This window comes from Trachypithecus francoisi, unplaced genomic scaffold (assembly GCF_009764315.1).
Source record: "Trachypithecus francoisi isolate TF-2019V2 unplaced genomic scaffold, Tfra_2.0 Lachesis_group11, whole genome shotgun sequence".
NCBI classification, from domain to species: domain Eukaryota; kingdom Metazoa; phylum Chordata; class Mammalia; order Primates; family Cercopithecidae; genus Trachypithecus; species Trachypithecus francoisi.
This window is the reverse complement of record NW_022681456.1, coordinates 124732587-124744694: the sequence shown is the minus strand read 5'-3', so window position 1 is coordinate 124744694 and position 12108 is coordinate 124732587. Positions and strand designations below refer to the sequence as shown.

The 12108-nt window shown below is 53.0% G+C and overlaps 2 protein-coding genes and 1 long non-coding RNA gene across 4 annotated transcripts in view; 1 reads left to right on the top strand and 2 right to left on the bottom strand.

The window, feature by feature from the left end:
• CLSTN3 (calsyntenin 3) overlaps nt 1–12108 on the top strand; it is a 50593-nt gene that overhangs the window by 14198 nt on the left and 24287 nt on the right. Inside the window, exons 1-4 of one of the 2 annotated variants that reach the window (XM_033222964.1) lie at nt 6547–7038; nt 7833–7965; nt 10296–10418; nt 10858–11053. In XM_033222964.1, the coding sequence (XP_033078855.1) occupies nt 6895–7038; nt 7833–7965; nt 10296–10418; nt 10858–11053 (596 nt within the window). In that variant the 5' untranslated portion in view covers nt 6547–6894. Of the gene's footprint in view, nt 1–6546; nt 7039–7832; nt 7966–10295; nt 10419–10857; nt 11054–12108 lie in introns of those variants that run through there. The other variant, XM_033222965.1, reaches the window with a different exon arrangement.
• RBP5 (retinol binding protein 5) lies at nt 1049–6233 on the bottom strand. The gene is made up of 4 exons (XM_033222971.1): nt 5998–6233; nt 5536–5714; nt 1989–2090; nt 1049–1540 (listed from the first exon to the last, which is right to left on the bottom strand). The coding sequence occupies exons 1-4, from the start codon at nt 6068–6070 to the stop codon at nt 1487–1489; spliced, it is 408 nt and encodes a 135-aa protein (XP_033078862.1). The 5' UTR covers nt 6071–6233; the 3' UTR covers nt 1049–1486.
• On the bottom strand, nt 6784–7903 carry LOC117090590. Its single transcript, XR_004440070.1, has 2 exons — nt 7576–7903; nt 6784–7276 (listed from the first exon to the last, which is right to left on the bottom strand). It is a non-coding gene; the product is annotated as an uncharacterized LOC117090590 (long non-coding RNA).

Sequence of the window (12108 nt, the reverse complement as noted above, 5' to 3'; positions counted from 1 at the left end):
GGCTTGGACGTTCACTGTAAACTCAAGAGCGAGGACACTGTTGATCTGGAATGTGGGCGATGGGTGAGTACGCACGGAGCATCCTCCTGTGCCTTGGAATGGGACAAGGTGGATTCCAGCAGCCCTCAGAGCTTCTGCTGGTTGGCTTTGCGAAAAAGGGGCTTTCCATTCTACTGGGGACATCTGCAGAGAGGTTGGGCAGGGAACAGGATATTCCATTCAACCCCGAGTTCCTTTTTTTTTTTTTCTATTCCAAATTCATTCCAGAGTGTGTGGTAGGATCAGTATCGCACGCCTAGTTCTTGGCCAGAGCCCTAGTGATGTCTTGTGTGCATGGGGGGCCCAGCCATTGCAGGAAGATGGGGCAAGAGTCTTCATCTGATGAGGGCCAGGGACTTTCCAACTCCCTCAACCCTCACATTGAGGGAGTTGTTCCCACCCTCACATTGAGCCCTCTTCTCTCTGACACTTGCCCCCCTAGGACTTTTATTCTGAAAGAGCCAAGGCCCCTGGAGATGGAGAGGAGGCCCGAGGCTGGAGCTGGCCTTGTCCCTGAGCCAGCTCCACCCTTCTGGGCTGTTTTCCAAGGCAGCGACTCTGGGACCCTTGCTGTCCTCAGCTCTCCTCTTTATCTCTGGTCTCTAGCCTTTCTGGCCTTTCAGCAGAAGGTCCCTATAGCCAGGACTGCTGGGCTTCTCCCTCCTATGCCCTCACACCCCTGTATTCCTGTCTTTTATTCCTTGACCTCGCATCCTCTGTCTACTTCCTTTTTCTGCTTTTTCTGGCTTTCTCGCTGCTTGCCCTTCCCAAAGCAGACAGGTCACCGTTTAGAAGCTCCCCGCCTCCCCCAGCATTGGAAAAAAGTCTTACCCCATCCCATCCCTCTTTCCCAACACATAGGATGGAAGTATCAAATAGCCAGATGCCTTCAGATGTCAGAACTGCGGGGTCCGTTGAACCCTGTGTGGGTGGGGCTGTGTCTTGGGCCTGGTTTTGTTGAGTACATGAGGCTTTCTCGAGAATAAGGACAAAGAAATGGACAAAAAGCCTCTGCCGGTAGCCCCTGTTTAAACTCTTGAACCCCAGTCACAGTTTTCCAGAAGTCCATCAGGATAGAATTTTCACTAATCGCCAAATGCCCATAGCTTAGTTCTTTCTTAGAAGGAAAAGAAGAGGTCAAATGGACAGGAGGGAGGGGACATTGGTTGTTCTCAGGGGCTCCTTCCCTTTGCCTGCTTCTTTCATCTGGGAGGCCAGACCTTGACCTGGAAGTGAGGTCACTATTGGGCAGTGGTGTGTGAGAAAGGACTTTGGCCTGGGGGCTACAAGTTACAGATTAACACGGGGAGGGGTGAGGAGGGACCCAGAGGGAGGGTAGGTGGCCAGAGGCAGGGACAGCTGACCTGGCACAATCTGGGCTTGAAGGGGGCACGGCAGGAGGGTCTGTGGGCTGGTGCTGTCTGGAGAGGCCTCAGTTCCTCTCTGGCTATCTGACCTTCCTGAAGACCTGCTCGCACACTGCATCCCTTGCAGTCAGTTCCTGGGGAGAGACGGGAAGTAAGGGGGAGCGAGAAAGAGGGCTTTTGCCAGCCAGAGCCCCTTTCTCAAGGTCCTTGACCTCCATTTACTCCTTCCGGATACAGCAGCTTGAGTGTTTGATGTATGGGCAATTGTATCATTATTCCACTTCCTCAACTTTCCACCCCTCAGGAAGGAAGGTGGCCGGGTCAGGGGATGTGAAATGGCGGAAGCCTCCATTGCTCCTGTGATGATTTATGGGCATTCATCCGACTTGTAGGCAGGGCCCACCTTGGCCACTCTGTTTCTTCCTTTCCCCACTCCTCCCAGTGCTTTTGCTTTCCCTCCCTTCCGTGGAGAGGGAGTGGGGCTGAGCTGGGGGGAGAGTGGTGGGCCTATCTGATTTGGACAAGGGAATGCTTCATAGCTGGAGGCCCTTCTCCCAGACACCCAGCCCCTACCCCATTTACCAGATACAGCATCTCTCCCTCCAGCCAGTGTCTCCAGCCGCGGTTAGGGACTTCCCCTTTCTGCACACACACCAGCTGCTCCTCCTCCCAGGTTACTATGGTCTATAGGGGAAAGAGGGAATAAAGACATTGGGAGGCAGGATGCTCAAAATGCTTCCCAACTCACTCTGAGTGGGCTCCCCCTTTTACTCCTCAGCAGATACTGTCTGCTCCAGCCCCTCCACTGAGCGAGGGAGCTGCTCTGATTCAGCAGGACTCCCTTTTCCCCTTCGGTTTTTTTTTTTTTTTTTTTTTTTTTCGGTGAGACAAGTCTTTCTCCATCACCCAGGCTGGAGTGCAGTGGCAGGATCTCGGTTCACTGCAAACTCTGCCTCCTGGGTTCAAGTGAGTCTCATGCCTCACCTACCCGAGTAGCTGGGATTACAGGCGTGCACCAACATGCCTGGCTAATTTTTATATTTTTAGTAGAGACAGGATTTCTCCATGTTGGCCAGGCTGGACTCAAACTCCTGAGCTCAAGTGATTTGCCCGCCATGGCTTCCTAAAGTGTTGTGACTATAGGCATGAACCATCACACCCAGCTTCCCACTCCTAAAGGTCACCGAGGGGGGCCCAAAGTTGTCTACAGTGACCTTTGGGTAAGAGCAGGGGTGGTAGCAGAAAAAGTAGAGGTGAAATTGGGGAGGGCATTTATGAAGAATGGAGACTTTTTCCTCTGGATACTTCTGGCTGACCTAGAGGGACTTTTGAGAAAAAAAGAAAGATTGGTTGGGAATCCTACCAGGTAATCTCATTTCTCCTCTTTCTCGGTTTCAAGAACAGCTGAAGTATGCTTAGAAATAAAGAGTCAGCCCCTCTGGGCCTGAGCATTCAATCAACCTTTATTGAGTTCTCCCATAGGAGAAGCCCCAAACAAGGAGCTCAGAGTCTTGAACGGATAGAGGAGCAGTAAATAGGTAACTGTGACACCAGGCAGTGGGGCAGGTAGAGTGAAATCTTTAAGGAAGTTGGGAGTTAATTAGATTGGAGAGAATAGGAAATTTCTAGCAAGGAAAGAAACAGCTAGAAATAGTGGTAAAAGAGAAAGTCAATTAGTTCTGAAGGGCTCTAACCTAGAGTATATGTGGTGCAGGCAATTGAAGAGCTGATTCACAGAGACCCTTGTAGGCTGAGCTAAGTGTAATAGATGATGTAATGTAATAGATAATCACTGAAAGGGTGTAAGTCAGAGAGTGACATGGTCACATTTATATTTTAGGTAGACCCTGTGGCTACAGCATGCAGATTAGAGGAGGGTTAAGACTGAGAACCAGCTAGGTGCAGTGGCTTACACCCTTAATCCCAGCATTTGGGAGGCTGAGGCAGGAGAATCACTTGAAGTCAAGAGTTTGAGACCAGCCTGGGCAACACAGTGAGACCCCAACTTTACAAAAAAAAAAAACCCAATTTCAGGCACTAGGTGAGAAATGAAGGCCTGAATTAGGGTGGTGATAGAGAAAGGTTAGGAGGGAACACAGGAGAGCCATTTAGAAGAGTGATACTCAACAGAAATAAAATGCGTCAGGAGCCATATTAGACAAGTAAAGATAAATAGGGGAAATTAATTTAAATAATATATTTTAGCTAACCAAAAATATTCAAAATATTATTCTTTCAGCATGCAACCAATATAAACATTTCCAAAATGCTTCTTTTTATTTGGCATTGTCTGAAAGTCCACTTACAGCATCTAGATTTGGACTAGTTATATTTCAAGTATTCAATGGCCATCTGAAGTTAGCAGCTGCTATACTGGGTAATGCAGAAAAGTTACAAAGATTTCTTGGCCAATTAGATGCGGTGGTGGGGTATGTGTGTGTGTGTGTGTGTGTGTGTGTGTTTGTGTGTGTGCTAGGAGCCTAGAGGTAAGGAAACAAAAGATACTGATTATGACTCCCAGGTCTCTGGCCTGGCTGGTTATTGCCCATTAGTGGAGATGGTAGATATCAAAGTGGGATAGATTTGGATAGGAAGATGGTGAATTTGAGTTTGACTTTGGGCCTTCAAATGGAAATTGGTTCCAGGACCCCTACCCCACCAAATCTGCTGAATAAAATGGCTTAGTATCTGTAGAGAACCTACGTACATCCCCCTGTATACTTTATTATTATTATTTTGATACAGAGTCTTGCTCTGTCACCCAGGCTAGAGTGCAATGGCGTGATCTTGGCTCACTGCAACCTCTGGCTCCCGGGTTCAAGTAAATCTAATTCTCCTGCCTCAGCCTCCCAAGTAGCTGGGATTACAGGCATGCGCCACCATGCCCAGCTAATTGCTGCATTTTTGTATTTTTTTTGAGACAGAGTTTTGCTCTTGTTGCCCAGGCTGGAGTGCAGTGGCGCGATCTTGGCTCACCGCAATCTCCGCCTCCCAGGTTCAAGTGATTCTCCTGCCTCAGCCTCCTGAGTAGCTGGAATTACAGGCATGCGCCACCATGCCTGGCTAATTTTTTGTATTTTTAGTAGAGACAGGGTTTCTCCATGTTGGTCAGGCTGGTCTCGAACTCCCAACCTCAGGTGATCTGCCTGCCTTGGCCTCCCAAAGTGCTGGGATTACAGGCGTGAGCCACTGCGCCCGGCCTAATTTATGTATTTTTTACAGACGAGGTTTCACCATGTTGGCCAGGCTGGTCTTGAACTCCTGGCCTCAAATGATCTGCCTGCCTCAGCCTCCCAAAGTCCTGGAATTATGGGTGTGAGCCACCACGCCTAGCCTTTTCCCATATGCTTTAAATAATCTCTGGATTACTTGTAATATCTAATGCAATGCAAATGCTCTGTAAATAGTTGCTATACTGTGTTATTTTTTATTTGTATCATTTGGTATTTTTATTTTTCCCAAATATTTGCCATTTGCAGTTTGCTGAAGCTGTGGATGCAGAACCCATGAATATGGAGGGCCAACTGTATTTTGTAGGCAGTTGAAAACATTGCCCTGGAGCTCAGGAGATGGCTCTGGCTGGAGAATTCATGCCAAGGGCAGCCTATAGATGGAAGCAGAAGGCATGGGTGTAGATGATTTAGCCTATGGATAGTGGGCAGACAAAAGGGAGAAGACATTAAGAACAAAACTCTGGGGAGAAAACTCCAGTTTAAAGGATTAATAGGAGGACTAGGATCTGCAAAGAGGCTAAGAAGGAATATGTAAGAAGTAGAAAGAAATGCAGGAGAGTGAAGTTATTGATGCTAAAGTAAAAGAGACTTTGGGTGACCAACAGTGTCACAGGCTAGAGAGTGGGCAAATGTTTGCTCTTCGGTCTGGGTTTCCCTGTTCTTTGCCCTTTGGGCTGGTGCGAAGAGAGGGCAGGGAAGAAGTGGGAGAGAGACGGGGAGCACCAGGACCTGTTAGTTCTGGAGACTGGTATCCTGGGGACTGCATTCCCTGCTGTGGTGACCATTCCCCTCCTCCCCCAGCTCTGGCTGGGGAAGGTCACTTTGTTTTGCCCCATGTTGTTAGGAATCTCCTGTGATGCCTCCTTCTGGCCACCGCCCAGCCAGGAGAAAGGTACCTGGCATTTCCGTCCGTCCACGCTCCTGAGGTCCTCCTCAAACTCCACTCCCACATCGAACTGCACAGTGTAGTTTCGGAAGGTGCTGAGCGTCCTCACGGTCATGTGGTTGCCCTGGTGGTCGATTTCCTTGTCGGGCTTCAGTAGCAGCGCGATCTTCCGCACAGCCAAGCTGATGCCTGTGGGGGCTGCCTCTTAGCAGGGGTGCTGCTAGCCAGCCAGGAGCTCCTCTGCCGGCTGCAGCCCCTCAGGGCTGTGAGTTTCCCTTCCTTGGGTCTGGGACTGTGGATCCACCCCCCCTACTAATGCCTGGTTAGAAATGGATCCCAGGTCAGGCGCCAGCCGCCTGAGCCTTTCCACAGTGTCCAACCCGGGGCATTCCCTCTTCTCCATGGGACCAAGAGGCAGGAAGAAAGAGGGGAGAAAGGGAGTGACAGGGGTCTGGGAGGGCGAGGCCATTACTTAAGGCTTGCAGGTAGTCCTCCATGTTCTTCTGCGAGACAAAGCGGTAGTAGCCAGTGAGGTTGGGAGGCATTGTGTGGATCAAGGTTTCAGGAGAATACAGGAGACAGGGTGAGGAAGGAGGGGCTGTTGTCTGGCAGGTGAGGCTGAGAGACTCAGGCCAGCCCGCACACACAGAGACAGGATGTGTAACGGCCTGGTTACCAGGGCTTTTTATAAGGCTGGGGCCCTGTTGCAATAAGAGTCCCTATCAGACTTCCTCCCTCCCGCTATAGTGAGTTTGGGGGTGGTGTCTCCAGCCTGAAGGAGGGGCAGGGATTTGGCAAAGTTGTGTCTGACCTTGGCTTTTCCTGAGGAAGGAACCTGGAGCAGGATCTGGGGCTGTCAGTCATCCAAAACTCGAACCATCCAGAGGCCAGTTTTGGCCTCCACCTCATTTTTGGCAGGCTTGGGAACCGTCCCACGGCCTGAGGAGCGGTCTTTCCTGGGAGGCACCCGAGGCTGGTCTGGCTGTGTGAGGTGGAGATGAGTTCCAACAATACCCTGAGATCCTGGGACTGAGTGATGTTGGAAGATGTGAGGGGAGGGCTGAGGACAGCCAGCTGCCCAGAAGCCACCATGAAGAGCACCCTGCAGGCCTGGCCCCCAAAGCTCCCTCAGGCAATGTGCTCAACTGGGACCCCAACGTGGCTTTCCAGACTCTTGGTCCTAAGGAGCCATTAGGAGGGAGGCGGAGCCCGAGGGGTGCTGAGTTCAAAGTCTGAAACGGAGCCGGAGAGGAGTTTGTTGGCTATTCTGGAGAATTTTATTCTCTTTGGCTTGGGACCCCGAGGGTTTTCTCTCCCTCTGAGTCATCGGTGAGACCATAACCCCCAGTCTCCAGCCCTAGGACAGCCCATGCTTTCCAGATGTATTTCTGTGAAGGTGGGGTGGAGGCGCCTAAATAACATTGTGCCCCGCCCCCAGCTGCCCAGTTCTGTCTCGAACCTGCCATCGTCCCAGGCTTCAGAATCCACTGGGCTTGGTTCATCACGGTTTAAGGTGAAATTCGGGGCGAAGGAGGGAGGGCAGGTAGGCGGGAGGAGGCGACCGGTCCCGACAGGTGCGCGCGCGAGGGGTGCACGACGTCCTATCCCTCCTCGGGTCCCAGAGCCTCGCTACCGCCCTGTGATTTCCTCGCAGACCTGGGCTACAAATGCCAGGATTTCTCAGACTCAGACTGAGGGTTTTACTTCACCGTTCCCAGAGGGCACGCGCAGGGAACTGTGGATGGAAGGGGCTGTGGAAAGAGGTTAATGCAGAGTTTGGGGGGCGGGGTGACGCGGCGCCACCCCTCCTGGCCGCCCTCAGGTCCCGCTGACGTCTCTCTTCTCCACCCCCTGGCTTCTGGCTTCTTTCTCCCCACGTCCTTCTTCTTTCCCACCCACTCCGTGGCTCTCCAGCTTCCTCCCCAGCCCCCGCAGTTCCTCGGCTCCCCCAAATTGCAGCCAGGGGAAGGAGCCCTGAAGCTCTCCAGCCCCGACGCCCCAGTCCCATTGGCTCCCTCCCCCGCTGCAGCACCTGGTACCCTCCAGTCACCTGATTGGCCGGCGGCGCCATCAATCGTTGCCCGGCTGTGCTGACGTCATCCTGCAGTAGCGGGGTTGGGGTGGGAGTGAGAGAGTGAGGACGCTGGGCTGGGGGAAACTGGAAGCCGCTGCAAGTCCCCCGCCTCAGCTACCCAGATTGGGATCTGCCCAGGCCCGCTTTATGGACTAGTATGGGCGGTAGGCTCCTTTAGGTCCCTGCCCTGCTGTTCCCCGCTCCTTAGAGACACCCTGTATCCCTCCCGCAAGGTGGAATCCGCAGGCTGGAGGCTCCCAGGGGAGGCAAACGCTTGGCCCTGCCCTGCCCCACGCCGCACCATGACCCTCCTGCTGCTGCTCCTTCTGCTGGCCTCTCTGCTCGCGTCCTGCTCCTGTAACAAAGGTGAGTGAGGTGGGGGTGGGGGTCCTGAAAGAGGGGTGTCGGGCAGCGCCGTGCGCGGTAGGGGTGGGAAGGAGGTGTCGAGGCTCCCTGGCACCTGACGGGTGTCTGGTCCTCTTCTGATCACCCGCCTTCCCATCCATGTTCTCAGACCTGCTCCGTCTCCTCTCCCTCTCTTCCTCCCAGCTACATCTTCCTTTCCGGTCCATCTCTACCCATGCGTTTCTCTTGCTGGTCATCTTGCTCCCATTTGGTCTCCATTGCCGTCCTGTGGTCTCTATTCTCCCCCTCCACCCATTTCTACACGCCAGTGGCTACCTCGGGTCTGGGAAGGACTGCCCCCGAGCGGGTGATAAACGTCTCCCAGAGGCTCTCCCTTTCACTGGCGCATGCTAAGGGTGTGTGGCAGATCCATCTGCTTCGCCTCCATCCCATCCTGGGGAGAAAGTATTTGCTGCAGTTCAGCAATTCGGAGCACGTATGTTTTTGCGTGTGCCTCTGCATTCATACCCTTATGCCTGCATCAGTTGGGCTGTGGGTTACCAGAGCTGCCCTCTCTGGCAGACAGCGGATACATTCAGCTGGGCGGGGCTGTCGGACGGACGGAGAGGGAGGACGTTGCGAGGGGGGGGGGGGGGGAGCGGCTTGCGGGCAGAGGGCTCAGGTAGGTGGAAACGGATGGAGACTGGCAGGAAAGGGCAGAAGTGGGTGTGTGGGGGGCGCTAAATGAGTAGTGAGAGGGAAAGCTGAGAAGGAGAAGACCGGAGATGAGGCGTGGGACGGGGTGAGGAGGGGATGGAAAAGGGTAAAGGTGGAGGCAGAAAAAAGAGGGAAGAATGAGAGGAAAATCAGGAAAACAGTGAGTCAAGGAGGAGCCCGGGAGCCTAGGAGTGAAAGGGAGCAAACGCAAGACTGCAGGGGGCCAGGAGGAGAGGAGACAGAGGCTCAGAGACCTGGGGAGACAAGCAGGGTGGGAGCGGGAGCTGTGCAGAAGGCGCCCAGCCCTGCCCTTCCATCGCGCTCTCTTCCTCGCCTGCATCTCTGACCTCAGCCTCCCCTCTTAGCCTCCTGCCACTTCCTGTACCACCTCCTGTGCACCATCTTGTGGCTTTCTCCTCAGCATTCAGGAAGGGGTTATGGTGGTCATCAGTAAGAAATCCTTCCCATGCCACAGGCGTGCTGGGGTGTGGTTGAAGGAGAGAATGGAAATCAGGGTTTCTTGCTCACCATGAGATACTGGGGATGAGGTTCCTTTTGGTGACTCAGTTTCCTTCTGCCTCATGGGTGTGCTTTGGGAGCCTGGGTGTTGGCTTGATGGGATTAGATAGAGCAAGTGTGGAGGCTGGGTTGGGAGTGATGTGGAAGGGGAGGAAATATGCTTCCCCACAGTCCCTCACCAGGCTGAATCTGGTAGAAGATGGGGAGATTTGGAGTCTGACAAGTCCCGCATCCATTCTGAATTGGCTGGTGGTTGAAGGGAAGAGGGGTGGGGTAGATAAGAACTGGGATTGAGTTCTGTATAAAAAGTGGGTTTCAGGGAATGTGGTTTGATGGTCTGGTGGAGGACATAGAAATGTGCCGGTTTCGAATGTGTTCTCTTGGGTGTGGGGGTGGGAAGCAGGGACAGGATTTGTCATGTTTCTAGGCCAGCCCGATAATCCCTTAGGATGATGGCTCTGCTGGGTCCAGTTGCTCGGCATTGATTCCTCTGCTCCATTCCTGCCCCTCTCTGCCCCCTCCCTCTGTCCTATATATCTTCACTTCTCTCCTTTCTCCCCATCCTGTGTTCTGGGAGAATGGCCTCAAGTTGGGGCTTGGCTGGGAGAAGTGCAGAGTGAAGGAATCAGGATTGAAATGAGTTGGGAGGAGGATAAGCAATCAGGATCTCAGGAAACTTCTAGCTCTTTTTCTAGTTTCAATTCTGTCCTTAATCTATCCCTTCCCTTTCCAGGGCCTTCTCATGGCCCACCACTGCTCCCTGAAGTTCCCAGTCTCCATTCTCTAGCACATGAAATCCCTAAAGAACATTCTCCACATCCTGACCATGGTTCCCAGGGAGATAGTGATCCCCTCCTTCTCACCCCCAGGGCAGGTAGTTTCCATGGGAACTGTCTACCCTACTATAGGAGAAGGCTATGACCTTCCGCAGACCCTCTGACTCCTTTAGTAGCTGATTTCTTGTCCTCAGCTGCCCGCCTCCTGTAAGGTGCTCCTATAGGGGGTGGAAAGGGTGAGGGTGCTGAGGTGTGAGTTGTCTGGGTCAACAAGGGTTGTTGTGGGAGTAGAGGCCCTGCTCACAGGTGCTTCCTCTCCTCTCCCTGGGGTGGGGCCAGCCAACAAGCACAAGCCATGGATTGAGGCAGAGTACCAGGGCATCGTCATGGAGAATGACAACACGGTCCTGCTGAACCCACCACTCTTTGCCTTGGACAAGGATGCCCCGCTGCGCTATGCAGGTAATTGGGATTGGGGGATGGCAAGGCAGGGTAGGACAGAGAAAAGTGGGTGGAAGGGCCAAAATCAAGGGAGGGAAGGAAGGTCCTGGGAGCAATGAGAAAGTAAGGGAAGAGGCCTTGGGAAAATAAAGGTGGGCTCAAGGAGGGAAATGGGCTCCATTGAAGAATGGAGATTGAGTCAAGGATGCCAGAAAAGGACATGGCCAGGCAAGGGTTAAACACATCATGATTTTGTCAGATCTCAGGCCTGGAGGTTCTGGGAGGTTGCTGCTCAGGGAAGCTGGGCTTGGAGTTGTGTGTTTGATCATTAATGTTTTTATGCCTACAGGAGAAGGGACAGGGCTCCGGGAGGAGAGGTGGAGCCAGACCCCAGGTGGGGAGGCTGAGGGTGGGGAAGGAGACACAGCAGCCTCACTCCTCCCCTTCTTCCCTTTGTCAGGTGAGATCTGTGGCTTCCGGCTCCATGGGTCTGGGGTGCCCTTTGAGGCCGTGATCCTTGACAAGGCGACAGGAGAGGGGCTGATCCGGGCCAAGGAGCCTGTGGACTGCGAGGCCCAGAAGGAACACACCTTCACCATCCAGGCTTATGACTGTGGCGAGGGCCCCGACGGGGCTAACACCAAGAAGTCCCACAAGTGAGGAAGTCCTTGTCTCCTGCCCCATGTGTTGCAGGGTCCTCCTCCCTTCTCCCAAGCCCACCATCTTCTGTCTGTGCGGTCATCGAATATCCACCCCCACCCGCTGCTGTTCCTAGGACTTAGGGAACCCTATCCCCTGCTGTTCCTAGGATTTAGGGACCTTCAGGCAAGGTGACAGAAACGTATAGTAGACTTCAGTGGATCTAATCTTGGTTTTGCCTCTCGTGACCTTGGGCAGCCTAGCCTCTCTGGACTTGCTTTTCCTTATCTGTAAAATGGAGATTGTGATGACACCTACTTCATAGGGTTGCTGTGAAGATTCCAGGAGATGGTTTGTGTTGAAAGCATGACCACAGTGCCTGATACACGGTGAAGGGCTCAGTACATGGGTGTAATGACGAGGAGGAGAGCAAGAAGGAAGAGGATGAATACACTCAGCATGCATCCAGATTCCTTTCAACTGCCCCCTCCAGTCTATTTGCAGTGTATACCACACACACGATCCCTAACATATACATATAGCTCTAGGTGAGGGTGGGCAGGGGATGGTTGTAGCAAGAAAGAGGCTCGGGTCTGGGACACCTACGCCTGTTGCCAGCTAACTTCTTATTTGAGAATAAGAGAAAGATCTTCAGTCAGGATGCCTGAGCCACTAAGAGGCACTAGAGATAAAAATGCTCTTTGTGACTCAGTTTTCCATTTGAAGATAGGACCCTTGCCTCTGGGGCCTGGGAGCCTGCATCTTGGCTGGGGGCAGGGCTCAGTATGAAGGGCCTCGACCCAGCTCTGCTTGCCCTGGCACATGACTACGGAGGGACCACATGCACGGGAGGCAGCGCTGCCCACACGTGCTCTTTCAGATGTGTCAGATGACTTGTGACCTTTGTACAAATGCCATTTCCCTTCTTATGGCTGGTTTTAATTTGGCTTTTACTCTGCATCTTCCTCGGTTATCCCCCTGGAGCTGACCGTTGTGAAGGAAGGCCCTGCTGGATTTTATGCCTTAGCCCTCCTCTTGGCATCCTTACCCATAGCATTCTGCACAGAAGTCA